General features: G+C 46.3%; 1 protein-coding gene across 1 annotated transcript in view; it reads right to left on the bottom strand.

The window, feature by feature from the left end:
• Positions 1 to 10,266, bottom strand: part of LIMS1 (LIM zinc finger domain containing 1) — an 82,294-nt gene extending 72,028 nt beyond the window's left edge. Inside the window, exon 1 of the mRNA XM_044925956.2 lies at positions 10,115 to 10,266. Coding sequence (XP_044781891.1) covers positions 10,115 to 10,146 — 32 coding nt within the window. The 5' untranslated portion in view covers positions 10,147 to 10,266. The remainder of the gene's footprint in view (positions 1 to 10,114) is intronic.
• Between the last annotated feature and the right edge of the window lie 8,354 nt (positions 10,267 to 18,620).

The following is an 18,620-nucleotide window of genomic DNA, read 5'->3' on the forward strand; positions in this document are numbered from 1 at the left end:
GGGTTCATTTGTATACTCCAGGTGGATAGTGTCAGAATTGAATTAAACAGCAGGGCAAACTGTAGTACAAATAAGGCTGCGTTTCACGTCACATTCTCTTCTCATTTAGAATTACTTTCTTGGGTTTGATTTACAGAAATGGAAATTCTCAATTACAAGTTATAAATCATTTCAGACTTGATACATACTGCCAAATTGTTTTCCTAACAAATTTTACCCATATATCTTTACACCTGTGATATAAGGTAACTAACTATGTTACTAACTTTACCAGTGATACAAGGTACCCATGTTTTTAACAATATCTGCTAATACTGTAAAACTGATAGTATCTATTTTAATATGCATCTTTGATGAATCACTAATCACACTGCAACACGTCTTGTACTTTTGTACATTAATTTTATTTCCCGGTTTCTATTTTGTTACATTTTCTCCGTCCATGTTCTTTCCCCTACACACATACTAGGTGCGCATATTCTGATCAATTCATAATACTAATGCTTTCTATTTTGTTTTGTTGCAAATGTTTTTCCCCATCTGTTTTTTGTTTTTAATTTTCAGAAATTTATTCTCCTTCCAATAGACCTTTCCTTTTGGTTCTTAAAACTTCTGAGTTTAAAAAGTACTTCTCATTCTAGGAATTGGGAAACATTCCTATTATATTTTCATGTTTATCTGGCTGGATTTAATATGTAGCTATTAAATATTATCCATCTGAAATTTCTGCTGATGTAAAATGAGACTCTAAGGCAATAAACTGGCTTTTCCCCGTAACTGCTAACAAAGGATCTCACCGTTTTATGGCACTTTAAGGAATGTTTCCTCTTTTCCCCTGAAAACCCGGTTACCCCAGACTCTGTGATGAGCCGTGATGGGTATAGACCGACAACATGGCTCCCCCACCCCCACTTTCCTCCCTTCGGGAAGCAGCTCTCTGCTGTCCTTGCCCCTTTATTCCTCCAAAGAAAGAAACATCGAGACAATTCTACCAATTTCACCAAAAGACTCCACCTGGAATTCTGATTAACAGTACCGAAATTAAATATTAATATGGAAAGTGAAGAAGTTTACAGGAAAAACTGTTAACGTTTCACCCGGAAATTTTCACCCCTACTCCTGGAAGCCTCACTGGTGCAGAGTGGCACCTCCTCAGGTCGGAGAACTGTTCCTGTGCTAACCCCAGGAAGAGAGGGAATACTAAAACACTGCACGGAGTTACTGAAATCACATGGAGTTAAAATAAGCCTTCAAATTGATCTTAACGCCGACTGAAGCCATCTTTATTAGTATTTACTCAGGAGTGACTTTATGGCAACATTTAAAGAGCTCTGTTTCACTAAGCCAAAAAGAATACACGCCAAATAAAACATGACACCATCATTTATTCATTTGACAAGTACTTCCTGAGAGCTTCCTGCGAGCTCGCACTGTCCATGGCGTGGCACACCAGGACTCCCTACAGCACCGGCAGCCTTTGTGGACAGTGCTGCATTGTTCGAATGTAAGCTCTTTATCAAAATGCATTTAACAGACCCAACCTCAGATTTTGACTTTCATCCCTCCATTTGTTCAGCTAATCTCCAGGAATGCTTCCTCCTGGGAAGCTCAATTAGCCTGACAGTGCAGAAGAAAGCTTGACTGCTAAAAAGTTCCCAAGCCTCGTGTCCCTGGAGCTCCATCACCCACTTAATCTGCATCCGCCGAAGCCCCACATTCCAGAAACTGTCACCACAACTTCCTTCATAGAAAGTGTCTCAATGACCGAACACATCATTAGAAAGAGATGCGGGTGTGTGTTTATTTTAAAAGTCAAAAGGGCTTAAGATGGGAAAACGCTTCTTTTTAAGTCTGGTCTCACGGTCTCCAGATGACCTCTGTGGGAAAACTGAGACCTCTGAAATTTTGAGGAATAGCTGGAACTTTTTTCGTCACATTCAATGGACAGCTATGTAACACAGTTAAAGCATCACTTTCCACATTTCACTGCTGTCCGTTGTTGTCACCAGTAAACTGGGAGAGGGGAAACCACCTGAGCAGTGCTGGGAGGCCCAGGTCTGAAGCAGAGAAGAAGTCTCGTAGCCTGTGTACAAGTACCCATGCTATACACTCTGTTAACAGCAACCAGAAACTGCCTCCAGCAGACATCTGCAGATGCCTTGAGCTCTGGGCAGATCTGGCAAATACCCAAAGACAAAAAGTGCTTTCATTTCCTGGTGTGAGTAGGCCAGAATTGGAAAAAAAAAAAAAAAAGGACATTAAGTCCAGAACCAGCATTAAATTATTTCAGACACTAGCCTGGCACCCAGTTTAAAGTTACATCACTGCAATTCTGGTCTGGCCTATGAGACAGATAACCTATTGTCCTATACACATATATTTTCTAAAGTTTTTATATTTTTTTCATCATTATCCTCAAACATGTAAGTATAGTCAGTTGCCCGAAATGGGCTAAGTGCTAACAGAATCTTCCAGATTCTAGTCGGAGCCGAAGCCTTCTCAGACTCATTTTTGAAAACGGAGAACCAGTCTCAGCCATGTTTACAAAGAGTCCACGGCTGTTACAAAAACATCACTGCCTACACTCGGAAAACAGAGTCTGCTGGTGTGCTGGGTGAGTTATCCCAGCTCAAGATTCTAATGAAGACCACACTCCGTTCCCTCACACATGTCCCACTGTGACAAGCCCACGGCTGCATGCCAAAGAGACAGCAATTCTGGCCGCAGAGCGTCAGCACCCGAGGGGAAGTAGTGTATTCCGGTGTGGGCCCCAACTAAACGGCGATGTTCCAGACACCACTTTCCCACACGCTCTCTCAATGAGAAAATTAGAAAGTAGTGAGTGAATATTTACTTTGTTCTAAAATTTCCTATTAGAATATCAGACAGAGGCATTCAACTCAAGCCTGAGGAATCAGGCTCAGTTTTTAACCTAAATTCAAACATCCGAAGAATAAACGCAATCTGGAAGGAAACTGTAAATCAGAGGCCTGAGGTCCCTTCTGTAATCCCAGGCTTATTAGCAGGCTCATCTTCATCTATTTCTGCATCTGCCTCCAGGAGCCCAAGGCTGAGAACTGCTTTCCACGAGGGCGTCGAGGCATGGGTTGGGGTGGGGGGGCCCGTGGCACCGATCTCTCACCATCGTGTTCCAAAGATTTGAGGAAGATCCGCGGCGTCATCACATCCTGCCCGGCTGTCCTCCAAGGGTGACAGGAGAACCCTGGCACCTCCCCCTGAGGGTCATCACCTGGACCTGGCCTGGCTGGGCTCAGGGTTCACGGTGGGCCTGGTCCCCATCGAGTCACTGTGGAACAGGGGAGCGGGGCTCACGTGTGACATGGACAATGTGCTTCTCCGAACTCAGGTCTCCCATCTAGCAGGAGGCAAAGGGGTCAGGTGCTCAAGATGAAACACACACCCCAAGTTCAAGTGAAGAAAGTGAACTGACATATCTTCCAGCTGGGCCTCGAGTGTGAGACTACAACCTCCACGTTCAGAAGGAAGGACCATCTGGCAGTGAGACAATGCAGTCCCTCATGACCGCCACACTTGGGGCGCGACTACCTACCACGTGAAGAGGACACCCTGACAGCCAGGAGAAGCAGGAGCCTCGGCCTCATCTGAACAGGAGGGGACACAGCGGGGAAGGGATGCGGGAAGGGGACGAGGCTGGGCATCAACCTCGGCTCATCTCACCCCAACCCTGTGACGTCTCCTGCCCTGTTTCCATCTGTAAAGTGGGCATAAAAGCCCTGCCTCGAAGTGCAGCCGTGTAAGATTTGTGAAATAGATGTTTAACACCTTAAAGTACTTGTGTAACCACAGGTTATTAATAAAAGGTGGTTATTAGTAAGAAAGTTTCCAAAAAGGCGGCCCAGTCATGAGAAGAAATAATCTAACAGGGATAGCTGAGCATCTCTGAATTTCTCTCCAGAGGTCCCTAGATGCCAGGTCTCTGCCACCGGGACATCACACTGCAGAGTTCAGCTAAGCCATGTGTGCAGGCCAGCTCCTCTCACCCCAAGTCTTATGACTTTATTGAAAGCTTGTCACAGGCATCCAGCAGAGCCGGCTGTGGACTCGTCAATTCACTGATGACTGAAGAAAAGGAGAAATGAAGCCCATCTAAATCCAATTAATTCTTCCTTGGACATCTAACAAACCCGATGAAGATATTCCTTTACTTCTAGAGATTATGATTTGGCAGAAAAGATTAGATACAGACACAAGTAAATTATGGGGCTTCCCAGGTGGCACCAGTGGTAAAGAGCCTGCCTGCTGATGCAGGAGACATAAGAGACACAGGTTCAGTCCCTGAGGCAGGAAGATCCCCTGGAGGAGGGCAGGGCAACCCACTCCAGTATTCTTGCCTGAAGAATCCCATGGACGGAGGAGCCTTGTGGGTGACTGTCCATAGGGTCACAAAGAGTTGGACATGACTAAAGTGACTGAGCATGCACACATAGGTAACTACAACATAAAACACGAGATGGTAGTCACCCGAAGGAGGTCAAAGTGTTCTAGGAGGAAGGACATGAGCTCTGAGCCCTGAGGCTCCAGCACAACCTCAATCCATGTTTCAGGAACTCAGCATCCAAGGGCCAAGCAGCCACTCTGCTCCAATGGCCGAGAAGACAATGAGAGGAAGGTTTTCCAGCCGTGTGAGCAGAGGCCCTGAGGTTGGGGGTGTGCAGAGTACCTTCCGAGACAAGGGGCTGAGGGGGCCAATGACCAGCCAGAAGGTGACAAACAGCCTGAGTGCCAGGCGCGGGAGTCCGGACCTTATCTGACAGGCAGTCAGGAGTCTTCTTAACATTCTGAAAAGAGAGGTGACATGCCCAACGTGGCGCTCCAGGAAAACGTGGAACTGACATGAAGGACAACACACTGAAAGATTCTCGAGAGCTGGGGCCACGTCGATCCTCCTCGAATCTCTGTGGCTGCACCCACCCGGCACCTAAGAGCCCGCTGCTGAGTCCTCCGTATCGAGGAGGACGAGGACCCGCTAGCGGCCCAGACACCACCGTGTCCACGTGCCCACACGCCCGCCGCCCACACTCCCCAGGCGGGCCTATGTGGACAGCAACGTGCCCGGCCTCAGGAGCAAAACAAGCACATGAAACACAGCATAAGCACTACCACCCTTCCCCATGAGAAGCAACCTACAATCTGTCTAAGCAGCTGCTCAGACTTGTCCCCGAACGGATGTGCCAGAAGAGGAGCCCCCCAGCAGGAAGGACTGTCAGGCTGGCCCTGTGAGCACAGCGTGTGGGGTCGGGGGAGACCCTGGCCTCCGGGAGGAAGTACCATGATCACTGGCACATGGGCCTCGGAACAGCAAGTCCCGAAGGACGCACTTCACAAATGGAATCGACTTGAAAGAGACTGACATCCGGTACTCTGTGACACAACAGCTTTGTGGTGACACAGAATAATCATCCAGAAATATCCAGAGTTATCCTGTTAATGTGGCTCGGACACATCAAAGTCTCACCTGGGTGGGGTGTCCCAGAGCCACAACCGCAGGTACAGCTGGGAAATTTGAGTGAGACCCAGGGACTGCATGGCCATTGACACTGCGACTCGGACCACGTACCACAGCTTTGCAAAATGCTATCGATGGGGAAACTGGGTAAAGAATACACTGGACCTTTGTATATCATTTCTTGTACCTCCACAGGACCTTACCTGACCTCAGGCAAGTTACTTCAGTCCGGTGTGTCCCACCCCAAGCTCCCCTAAGGGCATTCACGCTTGCCCCCCCACCGCCTGCTTCCTCCTTCAGGACACACTATGCACAGCCCGCTGTGTCTGCAGCCTCCCAACCTGCACGTCAAAAGTCACTGTGGACTCGCCAAGGCAAATAAGCTCCGACATGAAGAAGATGCAGGAAAATGAACCCCCTCCCATGAGCTCCTGTGTGGAAACATCTGACGAAACAAGAGAGGAGGGGACATCTCATGAGGCCTAAGGCTGCTGGAGGGTCCATGGATGTGGCAATGGGCACCCCAGCTCGTGTTTCTCAAATAACTTAAAGCTTTAGGAAAACAACCTGGCCACAGGCCAGTGTGTAATGTAGAGGACATTCCTGTGGGTGGGAAACCACAGCTTAGAGCACAATTTGGAGAAATGTAAAATCGACGAATGGTTTGAGATGCTTCTCCTTCTATTTAAGTGCAGCCCTACCTGAGAACACGACCTACACTGAGGTTTACTTAAACGATCGTCTGAGGAACAGACACAGGATTATTGAACACAGAGGCTTCCGGGGGAAAGCTCGGAGCTTCCATCATCAGCCTGGATCCGCCTCCCCCAACCTGTAGCCCCTGGGGCCTCAGGAGGGCAGGAAGATACTCCCCCCTTTGGGGAGGAAAGGGAAAGCCACCCACGTTCAGCAGGAGAAAGATCATCCAGGAACTAGTTCAAGGCCATCCCAAATGAAAGAGGGGTGATGACCGTGGTCCTCACATCCTAAGCCTGCAGGGCACATGACATCCTGACGGAGCCATCTTCCCTACTGCCAACTTCTCACTAGTTAAACTAAGAGCATGGTTTCCTCACACACAAACAGGCACAGGGCAGTGAAGATCTAGAAGAAACCCCACCAGGGCATCACCCCTTCATGATACGCTGGCATTGTGCCCCAGAAAAATCCTTCAAGGCAAAAGCTGCTTTTCCCATAGCGGTTCTTCAAGTCCCACTAAAACTCCTCCCAAACAGAAAGCACTCACTACAACAAGCACTCGACACTCATTTCTAAGAGAATTCTTGGTAGATACTTCTTTTTAAATATTCAAGAATCGCTACTTCCCTCCTGATTTCAGATGGTGTTAACAGTGGTTCTCAAAGGGTGGTCTGGAAACCCTAGAAGGTTCCCAAGACCTTTTTAAGAAGCCTGGGGATCAAAACCATTTTCATAATAATGCCAAGAAGCTCCCGCTTCCACTGCAGAGGTTTGATCCTTGGTTGGGGAACTAAGATCCTGTGTGCCACATGAAACAGCCATAAATAAATGAATACATAAAAAATTAATAAAATAAAAAAACTGTTGTTCTTTAGTTGCTAAGTCATGTTCAACTCCTTTGGGACCCCCTGGACTGTAGTCCACCAAGCTCCTCTGTCCATGGCATTTCCCAGGTGAGAATACTGGAGTGGGTTATCATTTCCTTCCCCAGGGGATCTTCATGGCTAAGAGATCAAACTTGTATCTCCTGCATTGCAGGAGGATTCTTTACTGCTGAGCCACCACGGAACGCCCCCCCACCCCAAATACAATTATCTCAATAAAATTTTCAAATAAAAAATGTACACCCATTTTCAAAGCAGCACCATTCACAATAACCAAAAGGTGGAAACAACCCAAGTGTCCACTGGAGGATGAATGAATAACCAAATAAATAGTATAAACATACAATGGAATCTTGTATGTTTATACAAGATTGGAAACATACAATCAATCTTAAAAAGAAAGGAAATTCTGACACACAATACAAAAAGGATGAACACTGAGGATGATATGCTGTGTGAAATAAGCCAGTCATAAAAAGCAAAGACAGGATGATTCCTTTTACACGAGGTCCTTGGAATTGTCAAAATCAGAGACAGAAAATACAACGAGGGTGATGAGGGGCTGGAGGGAGAAGGAAATGGTAAGTTGTTTAATGAGTACTTTCAGTTTTGCAAGAAAAAAGGGTTCTGGAGATAGATACTGGTGATGGTCACACAACACTACAAATGTACTTGGTACTAAAAAAAAGAGGAAAAAGTAAGGGACTGCTAAAGGAAAATTTAGGATAGCAATGTGATGATATCAGAATATAAGCAAGGCTCTTAAAAGGACCTGCTTAGGGACTTCCCTGGTGGTCCAGTGGTTAAAACTCTGCATTCTCAATGCAGGGATGCAGGGGTGCAGGTTCGATCCCTGATTGCAGAACTAAGATCCTACAGGCTATGTGGTGCAGCCAAAGAAAATAAAGGGAGATGGTTATACTCAAGTCATAATGTATCCATTGTATTGTCATTCTTCATACCTTACATATATGTTAAATTTTGTATGGAAGAAACACAAGCTGGACTCAAGATTGTCAGGAGAAATATCAATAACCTCAGATTTGCAGATGACACCACCCTTATGGCAGAAAGTGAAGAGGAACTAAAAAACCTCTTGATGAAAGTGAAAGAGGAGTGTGAAAAAGTTGGCTTAAAGCTCAACATTCAGAAAACGAAGATCATGGCATCTGATCCCATCACTTCATGGGAAATAGATGGGGAAACAGTGGAAACAGTGTCAGACTTTATTTTTCTGGGCTCCAAAATCACTGCAGATGGTGACTGCAGCCATGAAATTAAAAGACGCTTACTCCTTGGAAGGAAAGTTATGGCCCACCTAGATAGCATATTCAAAAGCAGAGACATTACTTTGCCCACAAAGGTTCATCTAGTCAAGGCTATGGTTTTTCCTGTGGTCATGTATGGATGTGAGAGCTGGACTGTGAAGAAGGCTGAGCGTCGAAGAATTGATGCTTTTGAACTGTGGTGTTGGAGAAGACTCTTAAGAGTCCCTTGGACTGCAAGGAGATCCAACCAGTCCATTCTGAAGGAGATCAGCCCTGGGATTTCTTTGGAAGGAATGATGCTAAAGCTGAAACTCCAGTACTTTGGCCACCTCATGAGAAGAGTTGACTCATTGGAAAAGACTCTGATGCTGGGAGGGATTGGGGGCAGGAGGAGAAGGGGACGATAGAGGATGAGATGGCTGGATGGCATCACTGACTCGATGGACGTGAGTCTGGGTGAACTCCGGGAGTTGGTGATGGACAGGGAGGCGTGGCATGCTGCGATTCATGGGGTCGCAAAGAGTCGGACACGACTGAGTGACTGAACTGAACTGAACTGAACTGAATTTTCAATAAATTTTTCTAGAAACAAAAAATTGTCCTTAATGAAGCAGTACCAATTATTGATGTTATTAAATCTCGACCTCTGACCTTCTGTTCTGTTTCTTGTGATGAATGAAGCACTTGGGCCGCACACCACAGTAAGACAATTGTCTGCAGGTCAAGCAAGAGGGTGACCCAGGGACCACTCAATCAGACGCTTTTTTTCATGGTCTACCGTTTTTACCAGAAAGAATAACAAACTATGGTTTTTAGACTAGCATTTGGCAGACATTTCTTGAAACTAAACAAAGCGAGTCTGTTACTTTGAAGAAAACAATTGACAAGAGTTTCTTACTGATAATAAAAATCAAGCTTCCAACTGAGAATGAGAATGTTGGAAAACTTTCCACTGCCTGGAGCTTGAGAGACAGTTTCAAACCTAAAGATCTAAGGAGAGGATGAGAAGTGATATTAACAAATGTTACTTAGTGACACTGTATAAAGAGATGTGTCAACGTTTGGAAGGTCTGCCTAACTCAGTGAATCAACACTTCCTAAGGAGGAACATGCCTGTTAAAATCAGGAGCAAGCCCCTTTGAACCTCAGGGCCCGCGGAGAATTTCAGCGTCACCGCGAGTGAAAAGCTCCCGGTAAGACTGAGGACTCCACAGCGAACTCACGTTTAAGAAACATTAAGTTACCCAGTTTTGGAGTGATAACAGAAAATACCGCAACTACGTGGAAAGCTCCCTCTTCCAACCGCATCTCTGCGTAGGAGAGGGTTTTCTTCGGATTTCAAGCAAAACGGGCCGCAGCAGACTGAAGGCAGAACAGGCAAGGAAATGCACACATTTAGGAGTTTTGCAAAATGTACAACCACGGCTCTCGTCGCACTGAATTATTTGTTAGGAAAACGCTATTTTCATGAAGCATGCGTTATACACGTTGAGATCACAGACTCATTTTACATTTAATGAATGAGTAAATATCCTTTAAGGTCTGTTACGTTTCTAACGCGGTAAATCTCTAGCCTTGAGCCGTCCCCGCCCTCACGGACGCCTCCTGCGACCCGAGCAGGGCTAGGAGCGCCGGGCCGGGTCGCGGTCCACTCGGCCCCGGGCTCTGCAGGCCTGTCCGCCCGCGCCGCAGGGAGGGGCCTCCCCGGCGGCAGCACCGCCGACGTGGCTGCGGCTCCGGTTCTAGCCTCGAGCTCACCACCCGCGCGATCTTACCTGTTGGTCATTCCTGACGCCACGCCCAGCATCTCCGCGGCCCCGTGAACCAGCACCGCGTCCCTGCGCCGCTCCCGTCGCTGCCGCCGAGCCGCCGCCGCTCCTCCTCGCTAGGCGCCGGGGCAGGAAGGGGCGGGCCGGGGCCGCGAAGGCCACGCCCACCAAGAAGCGGTCCCGCCCCGCCTGGCCCCGCCCCCGGAGCCACCCTCCCGGATGTCGGCCCCGGCCTCCACCTAGGCCCCGGCCGATCCGCCCCGCTCCCGGAACTGGCGGACCTCCAGCCCTGTCCCCCAGAATCGCCCGTTCGAGTCTCGACCCCGCCTCCAGATAGGCCCCGCCCCACGCACCGAGGCCCCGCCCTGCCGGTGGAGGACACTGGGCAGGGGACTAGGGGTCCCATGCAGCAAGCCGGTTCTGGATTCGGGGTCGGTTCACCCTCCCTCGTGCTCCGCCGTCCCCACACTCCAATCTGTGGGCCGCGGAGGTGGCCGGTGTCGGTGCTGAGAAGTCATCGCAACTCTGACCAGGTCCTGGCGATGGGGTCACTCCTGGAGTCTCAGCAGCGCTGCAGACCCCATTCTAGGATGGTCCTCAGGAAAGGCTCCAGGGAACCTGTTAGCCCAGCGGGTAAAGCTGCTCCTTAAGGAGGAATGGGGTGAGGCAGAGCGGGCGTGCGGCAGTGGTACAGAAATGGCCACAGCAGTTTTACCAGGAGGGCCAATGCAGTTTTGCTTTTAAGAGCAATTGAGAAAGTTTGTTTAACCAGGACATTAAATAATCACAGTTTCTACTTACAACACATCTATTAAAAAAAAAAAAAGAATAGTCAATAAGCACATGAAAATATGCTCAACATCACTAGTCATTCAGTTCAGTTCAGTTCTCAGTCGTGTCCGACTCTGCGACCCCATGAATTGCAGCACGCCAGGCCTCCCTGTCCCATCACCAGCTCCCGGAATTCACGTCCATCGAGTCGGTGATGCCATCCAGCCATCTCATCCTCTGTCGTCCCCTTCTCCTCCTGCCCTCAATCCCTCCCAGCATCAGTCTTTTCCAATGAGTCAACTCTTCGCATGAGGTGGCCAAAGTACTGGAGTTTCAGCTTTAGCATCATTCCTTCCAAAGAACACCAGGACAGATCTCCTTTAGAATGGACTGGTTGGATCTCCTTGCAGTCCAAGGGACTCTCAAGAGTCTTCTCCAGCACCACAGTTCAAAAGCATCAATTTTTGGCGCTCAGCCTTCTTCACAGTCCAACTCTCACATCCATACATGACCACAGGAAAAACCATAGCCTTGACGAGACGGACCTTTGTTGGCAAAGTAATGTCTCTGCTTTTGAATATGCTACCTAGGTTGGTCATAACTTTCCTTCCAAGGAGTAAGCGTCTTTTAATTTCATGGCTGCAGTCACCATCTGCAGTGATTTTGGAGCCCAGAAAAATAAAGTCTGACACTGTTTCCCCATCTATTTCCCATGAAGTGATGGGACCAGATGACATGATCTTCGTTTTCTGAATGTTGAGCTTTAAGCCAACTTTTTCACTCTCCTCTTTCACTTTCATCAAGAGGCTTTTTAGTTCCTCTTCCCTTTCTGCCATAAGGGTGGTATCATTTGCATATCTGAGGTTATTGATATTTCTCCAGGCAATCTTGATTCCAGCTTGTGCTTCTTCCAGTCCAGCGTTTCTCATGATGTATTCTGCATATAAGTTAAATAAGCAGAGTGACAATATACAGCCTTGACGGACTCCTTTTCCTATTTGGAACCAGTCTGTTGTTCCATGTCCAGTTCTAACTGTTGCTTCCTGACCTGCATATAGGTTTCACAAGAGGCCGGTTAGGTGGTCTGGTATTCCCATCTCTTTCAGAATTTTCCACAGTATATTGTGATCCACACAGTCCAAGGCTTTGGCATAGTCAATAAAGCAGAAATAAATGTTTTTTTCTGGAAGTCTCTTGCTTTTTCCATGATCCAGCGGATGTTGGCAATTTGATCTCTAGTTCCTCTGCCTTTTCTAAAACAAGCTTGAACTAGTCATTAGGGAAATACAAATCAGAACCACCTTATTGTCCAGGAGGAAAGTGAAGTGAAAGCATTAGTTGCTCAGTGGTGTCCAACTCTGCAAACCCATGGACTGTAATCCACCAGGCTCCTCTGTCCATGGGTTTCTCCAGGTAAGAATACAGGAGTGGGTTGCCATTCCCTTCTCCAGGGAATCTTCCCCACCCAGGGATCAAACTGAGGTCGCCTGCATTACAGGTGGATTCTTTACTGTCTGAGCCACCAGGGAAACCTGTCCAGGGCGATGCTGCTGTCAACATGTGTTGACCAAGATGTTGTTTTGGTGGAGAAATTGAGGCCGTTGTGCTCTTTTGGTGGGAGTGTAAGTTGCTGCAGCCACTGTGGTAAAGGGTATGAAAGCTCAAGAAAACTAAAAATGGAACTACTATATGACCCAGCAGTCCCATTCCTGAGTATATATCCAAAAAAACTGAAAGCAGACATCTGAAGAGTTGGAGATATCTGTACACCCATGTTCATTCCCAACATTGTTCACAATAGCCAAATGTGGAGACAGGTCCATGGATGGAGAAATGTATACACAAAATGGAGTCCATCCACAGAATGGAATATCATGCAGCCTTAAAAAGCCAGGAAATTCTGATGTATGCTACAACACAGATGAACCTTGAGGACACTATGCTGAGTGAAGTCAGTCAGATGAAAAAGGACAAATACTGAGTCCCCAGAGGTGTCAAACTCAGAGACAGAAAGCAGATGGTGGGCGTCAGGGGCTGGGGGAGGGGACATCAGGAGTTCTGATCGACAGATACACTTATAGTTTTGCAAGATGAAAAAGCCCTGGAGGTTGTACAACAATGTGAATATACTTGATGCTACCTAACTTCACACTTGAAAATGTTTAAGGTCAATTTTATGTATATTTCACTACAGTTAAATAAGACAGATACTTCGTAGTAATAAAGAATGACTTCTACAACTTTAGCAACTGAACAACCACCTCCAAGATATATTTTAAGTTAGGAAATAAAATGGGGGAAGTTTGCTTAAATGGTATGCTGCCATTTGAGGGAAGAGAAAAGCTTATCAGGGCTTATGCTGGTCTCCTAGAATAATTTGTAGAATATTTCCTTTCTTATTGCCTGAGTGAACCTATCAAATTGGGACAGTTATTACTTGAACATTTGATGGAACATGACTGCAAACCCATTTGGACTTTGTGTTTTCTTCTTGAGAACTCAGATTTTAAGCACCATTTCAATTTCTATTCCAGTTACAGGATTTTTCAAGCTTTTAAATTCTACACAATCATCATAAGTTAACATATATTGAGTAAATTTCAAGTTTAAGTTTTAAATTAGTTTTATCTCCAAAGTTTCAAAATCATTTCACGTAATTGTTTATATTAGTCTATCTTTTAAAATTTTACTGTATCTGTTACATGTGTGCCAACCTCAGTTGTGTCTGACTTTTTGCAACACCATGGATAGTAGCCTGCTAGGCTCCTCTGTCTGTGGGATTTCCCAGGCAAGCATACTGGAGTGGGTTGCCATTTCCTCCTCCAGGGTGTCTTCTGCATTGGCAGGCAGGTTCTCTACTAACTGCACCACCTGGGAAGCCCCTATCTATGTCTCCTGTTTATTAATGAGATTATTTATATACATGTCATCTTTCTCCTCTTGGTCAATCCTGCCAGAACTTTTCTATTTTTTTAGCTGCCTCTAAGAAACAAGTTATTTTCATATGTCTTTAAAATCTGGTGTATATTTTATACTTAAAATATATCCCAGTTTGGAATAACTACAGTTCAGTCTTTCAATATCCACATGTGAATAGTGACTACTGTTATTAGAGCAGTTCTAGAATAGAGGAGCTCCTTTTAAAATATTTCAAAGTTGTCGTCTGTAAGGCAGTTTGAAAGCTGATCTGAATGATTCCTTTTCCAGGAAGGAAGCAGAAATAGTACAGTCATGAAATTAAGTTAGTTGCATATTTTATGGGTCCCAGGAGAAACGTGCAAGGCCAGAGAGTGATCTCAGTCAGAAACTCAGAATGAATCACAGGAATTAAACATTGGACACCATCCAGTGCTGAACATGAGTTTTCAGCTTACAATAGGATCACTTTATATCACAAGATGTAGAGCTTTACTAATTATGCTTGACGTAGAAAGTATATTGATACATTGTTCCACGGACTGCTACAGATTCAAACTTTGTGAAAAACTGTATTTCACTATTTGGAAAGAGTGTCTTCTTATAATCTTAAACTGCACTGAAATAAACTGTTAGATTGCTCAGAATGGGTCTTAATTCTAACCTCTACTTTGGTCATAAGAGAAATAATAAAAAGCATGCTTCTGTGTACAAATAAGATATCGAAGGCAATCAACAGTGATTAACAAACAATGCTCTTAGCAGATGGCGACTCTTTCTAGAACCTGACATGGTACAGGTCAGTTTACTATTTTTCATATTTATAAATTTTAATTAAAAAAAAAAATCCCTTTCTCTGAAAGCCTGTGGTGTCTTCTGTTTTCTTGTCTGCTCCACCAGACTTTTGTCCTCATCCTCCCCTCCTCGGTGCGGTGAGTCACAATTACACCTAAGCTCAAACAAAGCAACCGGAAAATACATTCCAAGACAATGGAGATTTTCTGAAGCCTGGTAGGTCAGGCTTCATGCACAGACCCATTCCCTCAGGGAAGTTATTGAGAATAAAGACTGAAGTCGAAACAGAAGGGCTGTCCAGGGAGTGTAGTGTCGCCTTCTGGTAACCAGTTGGGGTGAAAAAAAAAAAGGAACAGGAAGCCATGGCCAGTTCTCAAGAGCCCCTCAAGGAAAGCATACCCTGTATCTAGCCAGTAGCAAACAGGTGAAGAAACAGCATAGCACTTAAAGTCGATACAAAAACCAAATATGTTTTCTTCTAAGTTACCAAGAAAGATACAAGAAACATGGCTAGCTGAAATTGCAATATTCTGGATAAAAGTGAAAGTATTAGTCACTGAGTTGTGTCTGCCTCTTTGTGATTCCATGAGCTGTAGCCCACCAGGCTCCTCTGCCCATGGGATTTCCCAGCAAAAATACTGGAGTGGGTTGCCATTTTCTACTGCAGGGGATGTTCCTGACCCAGGGACTGAACCCACATCTCTTGTGTCTCTTGCACTGCCAGGCAGATTCTTTTACCATTGCACTACCTGGGAGGCTTTAATTCGACATGTGAAGTAGGAATTAAAACCATCCAACATTTATCATATGTGTCCTACATACCAAACACTGCTGAGTCAGCCTCTGATTGTATCATCTCATTTAATCTTACCTGGTTATTATTTGGAGATTAGGAACAAGTTAGTTGCAATGTAACAGGAAATTACACAAACAGGCAAATCTACAGACAGATAGCAGATCAGATCAGATCAGTCGCTCCGTCGTGTCCGACTCTTTGCAACCCCATGAATTGCAGCACGCCAGGCCTCACTGTCCATCACCAACTCCTGGAGTTCACTCAGACTCACATGCATCGAGTCAGTGATGCCATCCCAGCCATCTCATCCTCTGTCGTCCCCTTCTCCTCCTGCTCCCAATCCCTCCCAGCATCAGAGTCTTTTCCAATGAGTCAACTCTTTGCATGAGGTGGCCAAGGTACTGGAGTTTCAGCTTTAGCATCATTCCTTCCAAAGAAATCCCAGGGCTGATCTCCTTCAGAATGGACTGGTTGGATCTCCTTGCAGTCCAAGGGACTCTCAAGAGTCTTCTCCAGCACCACAGTTCAAAAGCACCAATTCTTCAGCGCTCAGCCTTCTTCATAGTCCAACTCTCACATCCATACATGACCACTGGAAAAACCATAGCCTTGACTAGACGAACTTTTGCTGGCAAAGTAATGTCTCTGCTTTTGAATATACTATCTAGGTGGGCCATAACTTTCCTTCCAAGGAGTAAGCGTCTTTTAATTTCATGGCTGCAGTCACCATCTGCAGTGATTTTGGAGCCCAGAAAAATAAAGTCTGACACTGTTTCCCCATCTGTTGTTTCCCATGAAGTGATGGGACCGGATGCCATGATCTTCGTTTTCTGAATGTTGAGCTTTAAGCCAACTTTTTCACTCTCCACTTTCATCAAGAGGCTTTTTAGTTCCTCTTTACTTTCTGCCATAAGGGTGGTGTCATCTGCATAGCAGATCAGTGGCTGTCAAAGGTGGGAGGGTTAGTGGGGGAGAGGCTGCCCATAGGTAGGGAGTTTATTTCTGGAATGATTAAACTTCTAACATGGAGATGGTTTCACAACACCATGACTACACTAAAGCCATTCAGTTGTCAACTTTAAACAATAAATTGTGTGGCACGTAAACTGTAGTCAAAGCTCTGGTCAAAGCTCTGGTTTTTCCAGTAGTCATGTACGGGTGTGAGTTGGACCATAAAAAAGGCAGAGCGCTGAAGAATTGATGCTTTTGAGCTGTGGTGCTGGAGAAGACTCCTGAAAGTCCCTTGGACTACAAGATCAATCCTAAAGGAAATCAACCTTGAATATTCATTAGAAAAACTGATGCTGAAGCTCCAATACTTTGGCCATCTGATGGGAAGAGCTGGTTTGTTAGAAAAGACTCTGATGCTGGTAAAGACTGAAGGCAGGAGGGGAAGGGGACAATAGGATGAGATGGTTTGATGGGATCACTGACTCGATGGATGTGAGTTTGAGCAAGCTCCGGGAGAATAGTGAAGGGCAGGGGAGCATGGTATGCAGCAGTCTGTGGGGTTGCAGAGTCAGACACTGATTGGTTCGTCTAGGTTGGAACCCTGCATCTGGGTCCAGATGACTATGGCCAGGTCTCCTTGCCTTTTTATAGGGGGGTGGCCTCTGTCCCCAGATAGGAGGGTGAGGGCAGACTCACGTGGTAGGGGCACCACGTGGGTGGGAGTGGGCCCGTCCTCCACGGGAGACCAGGCAGTCACCTGCACTGTTGAACTGAAATCACATTTCCACACCGTATTCAGTGTCCAACTCACAAGAGCCTATTATTTAAAACAGTAACAACTCAATGTCAGGACTTGGTTCTTTTTCCCATGTAATCACATTTTGCAGGCAGGTGAACCAATACATAAACACCCAAATGCTCTTCATCACCCATTGGTATAATCAGCTGGAAGGCACTGCCAGTTCTATCAGGCTGTTCTCCTGAACAGTCAGCTGTTCCCTTCTGAAGCTACAGCTGAGTGAGTGAGTGGCATGGGGTGCGTGTGCACTCAGTTACGTTTCACTCTTTTGTCACCCCACCAACTCCAGGGATTCCCTGGTAGCTCAGATGGTAAAGAATCCACCTGCAACGCATGAGACCCCGGTTCAATTCCCGGGTGGGGAAGATCCGCTGGAGACTGGATAGGCTACCCACTCCAGTATTCTTGGGCTTCCCTGATGGCTCAGCTGGCAAAGAATCTGTGCATAATGCAAGAGATCTTGGTTCAATACCTGGGTTGGGAAGATCCCCTGGAGGAGGGAATGGGTATCAACTCCAGTATTCTAGGCTTGAGAATTCCATGGTCTATACAGTCCATGGTGTCACAAAGAGTCAGACATAACTGAGTGACTTTCACTTGACTGTAGCCCGCCAGGCTCCTCTGTCCATAGGATTTTCCAGGCAAAAATACTGGAGTGTGTTGCCATTTCCTTCTCCAGAGGATATTCCCGACCCAGGGATTGAACCTGCATCTCTTGCACTGGTAGGCAGGTTCTTTACCACTGAGCCACTGGGGAAGCCCTGCCACAACTGATTTTGACATGAAACCTTCCAGACATGAAACAGAAGTCTTGCACCAAGTGCTACTGCCAAGTTCCTATTAACCACATGTGAGTATTTTCATGTGCTCTGTTCACTGAACACCAAAACCATGTCTCCATGGGACCTCTCGCTCTCGTCATTAGCTACCGTGGGGTACAGGACCCCTGCTCTGCTGCTGAGTGGTTCACTTCTGTTTAAAGGAACGTACGCCTCCATGTACACTGTCTGGAATGTAAGCAGAGTTCGTAGTATGGGAGACCCTCACACCACAGAGGGCAGAACTTGAGAAGCACCCACGAAAGGGCCAAGTGGCCTCCAGCTTCAGCCAGAAGGCGGGTGTCGGACGCACAGGTGCACAGGACCCTGAGGCAACCTGAGGCCCCTGAGCTGAGCACTGGGGGGTCCAAGGTCCTGACTGGTCAAGATGGCAGAGAAGGATCCCAAAATGCATTTCATAAACCAACTCAAGACCCTTAGGAGGCCGAGGCTAACGTAACAGAAGAGTAGGTGTTAACAATGTGACATACAGTCTAACACATTTAATAGAAATATTAAAATAATCATTACACTTCCTCTCGTTGCGGAAACCAGGGAGGGGGATCCCTTCTGTAACTGAAGTAGTAATTTCTGATCATACAAGACATTTTTGTTATTATGTCCATAGGTAGAGCCCATATTTCAAAACAGGTTGATAGCCTGGAC

This window comes from Bubalus bubalis, chromosome 12 (genome assembly GCF_019923935.1).
Source record: "Bubalus bubalis isolate 160015118507 breed Murrah chromosome 12, NDDB_SH_1, whole genome shotgun sequence".
Classification (NCBI taxonomy): Eukaryota; Metazoa; Chordata; class Mammalia; order Artiodactyla; family Bovidae; genus Bubalus; species Bubalus bubalis.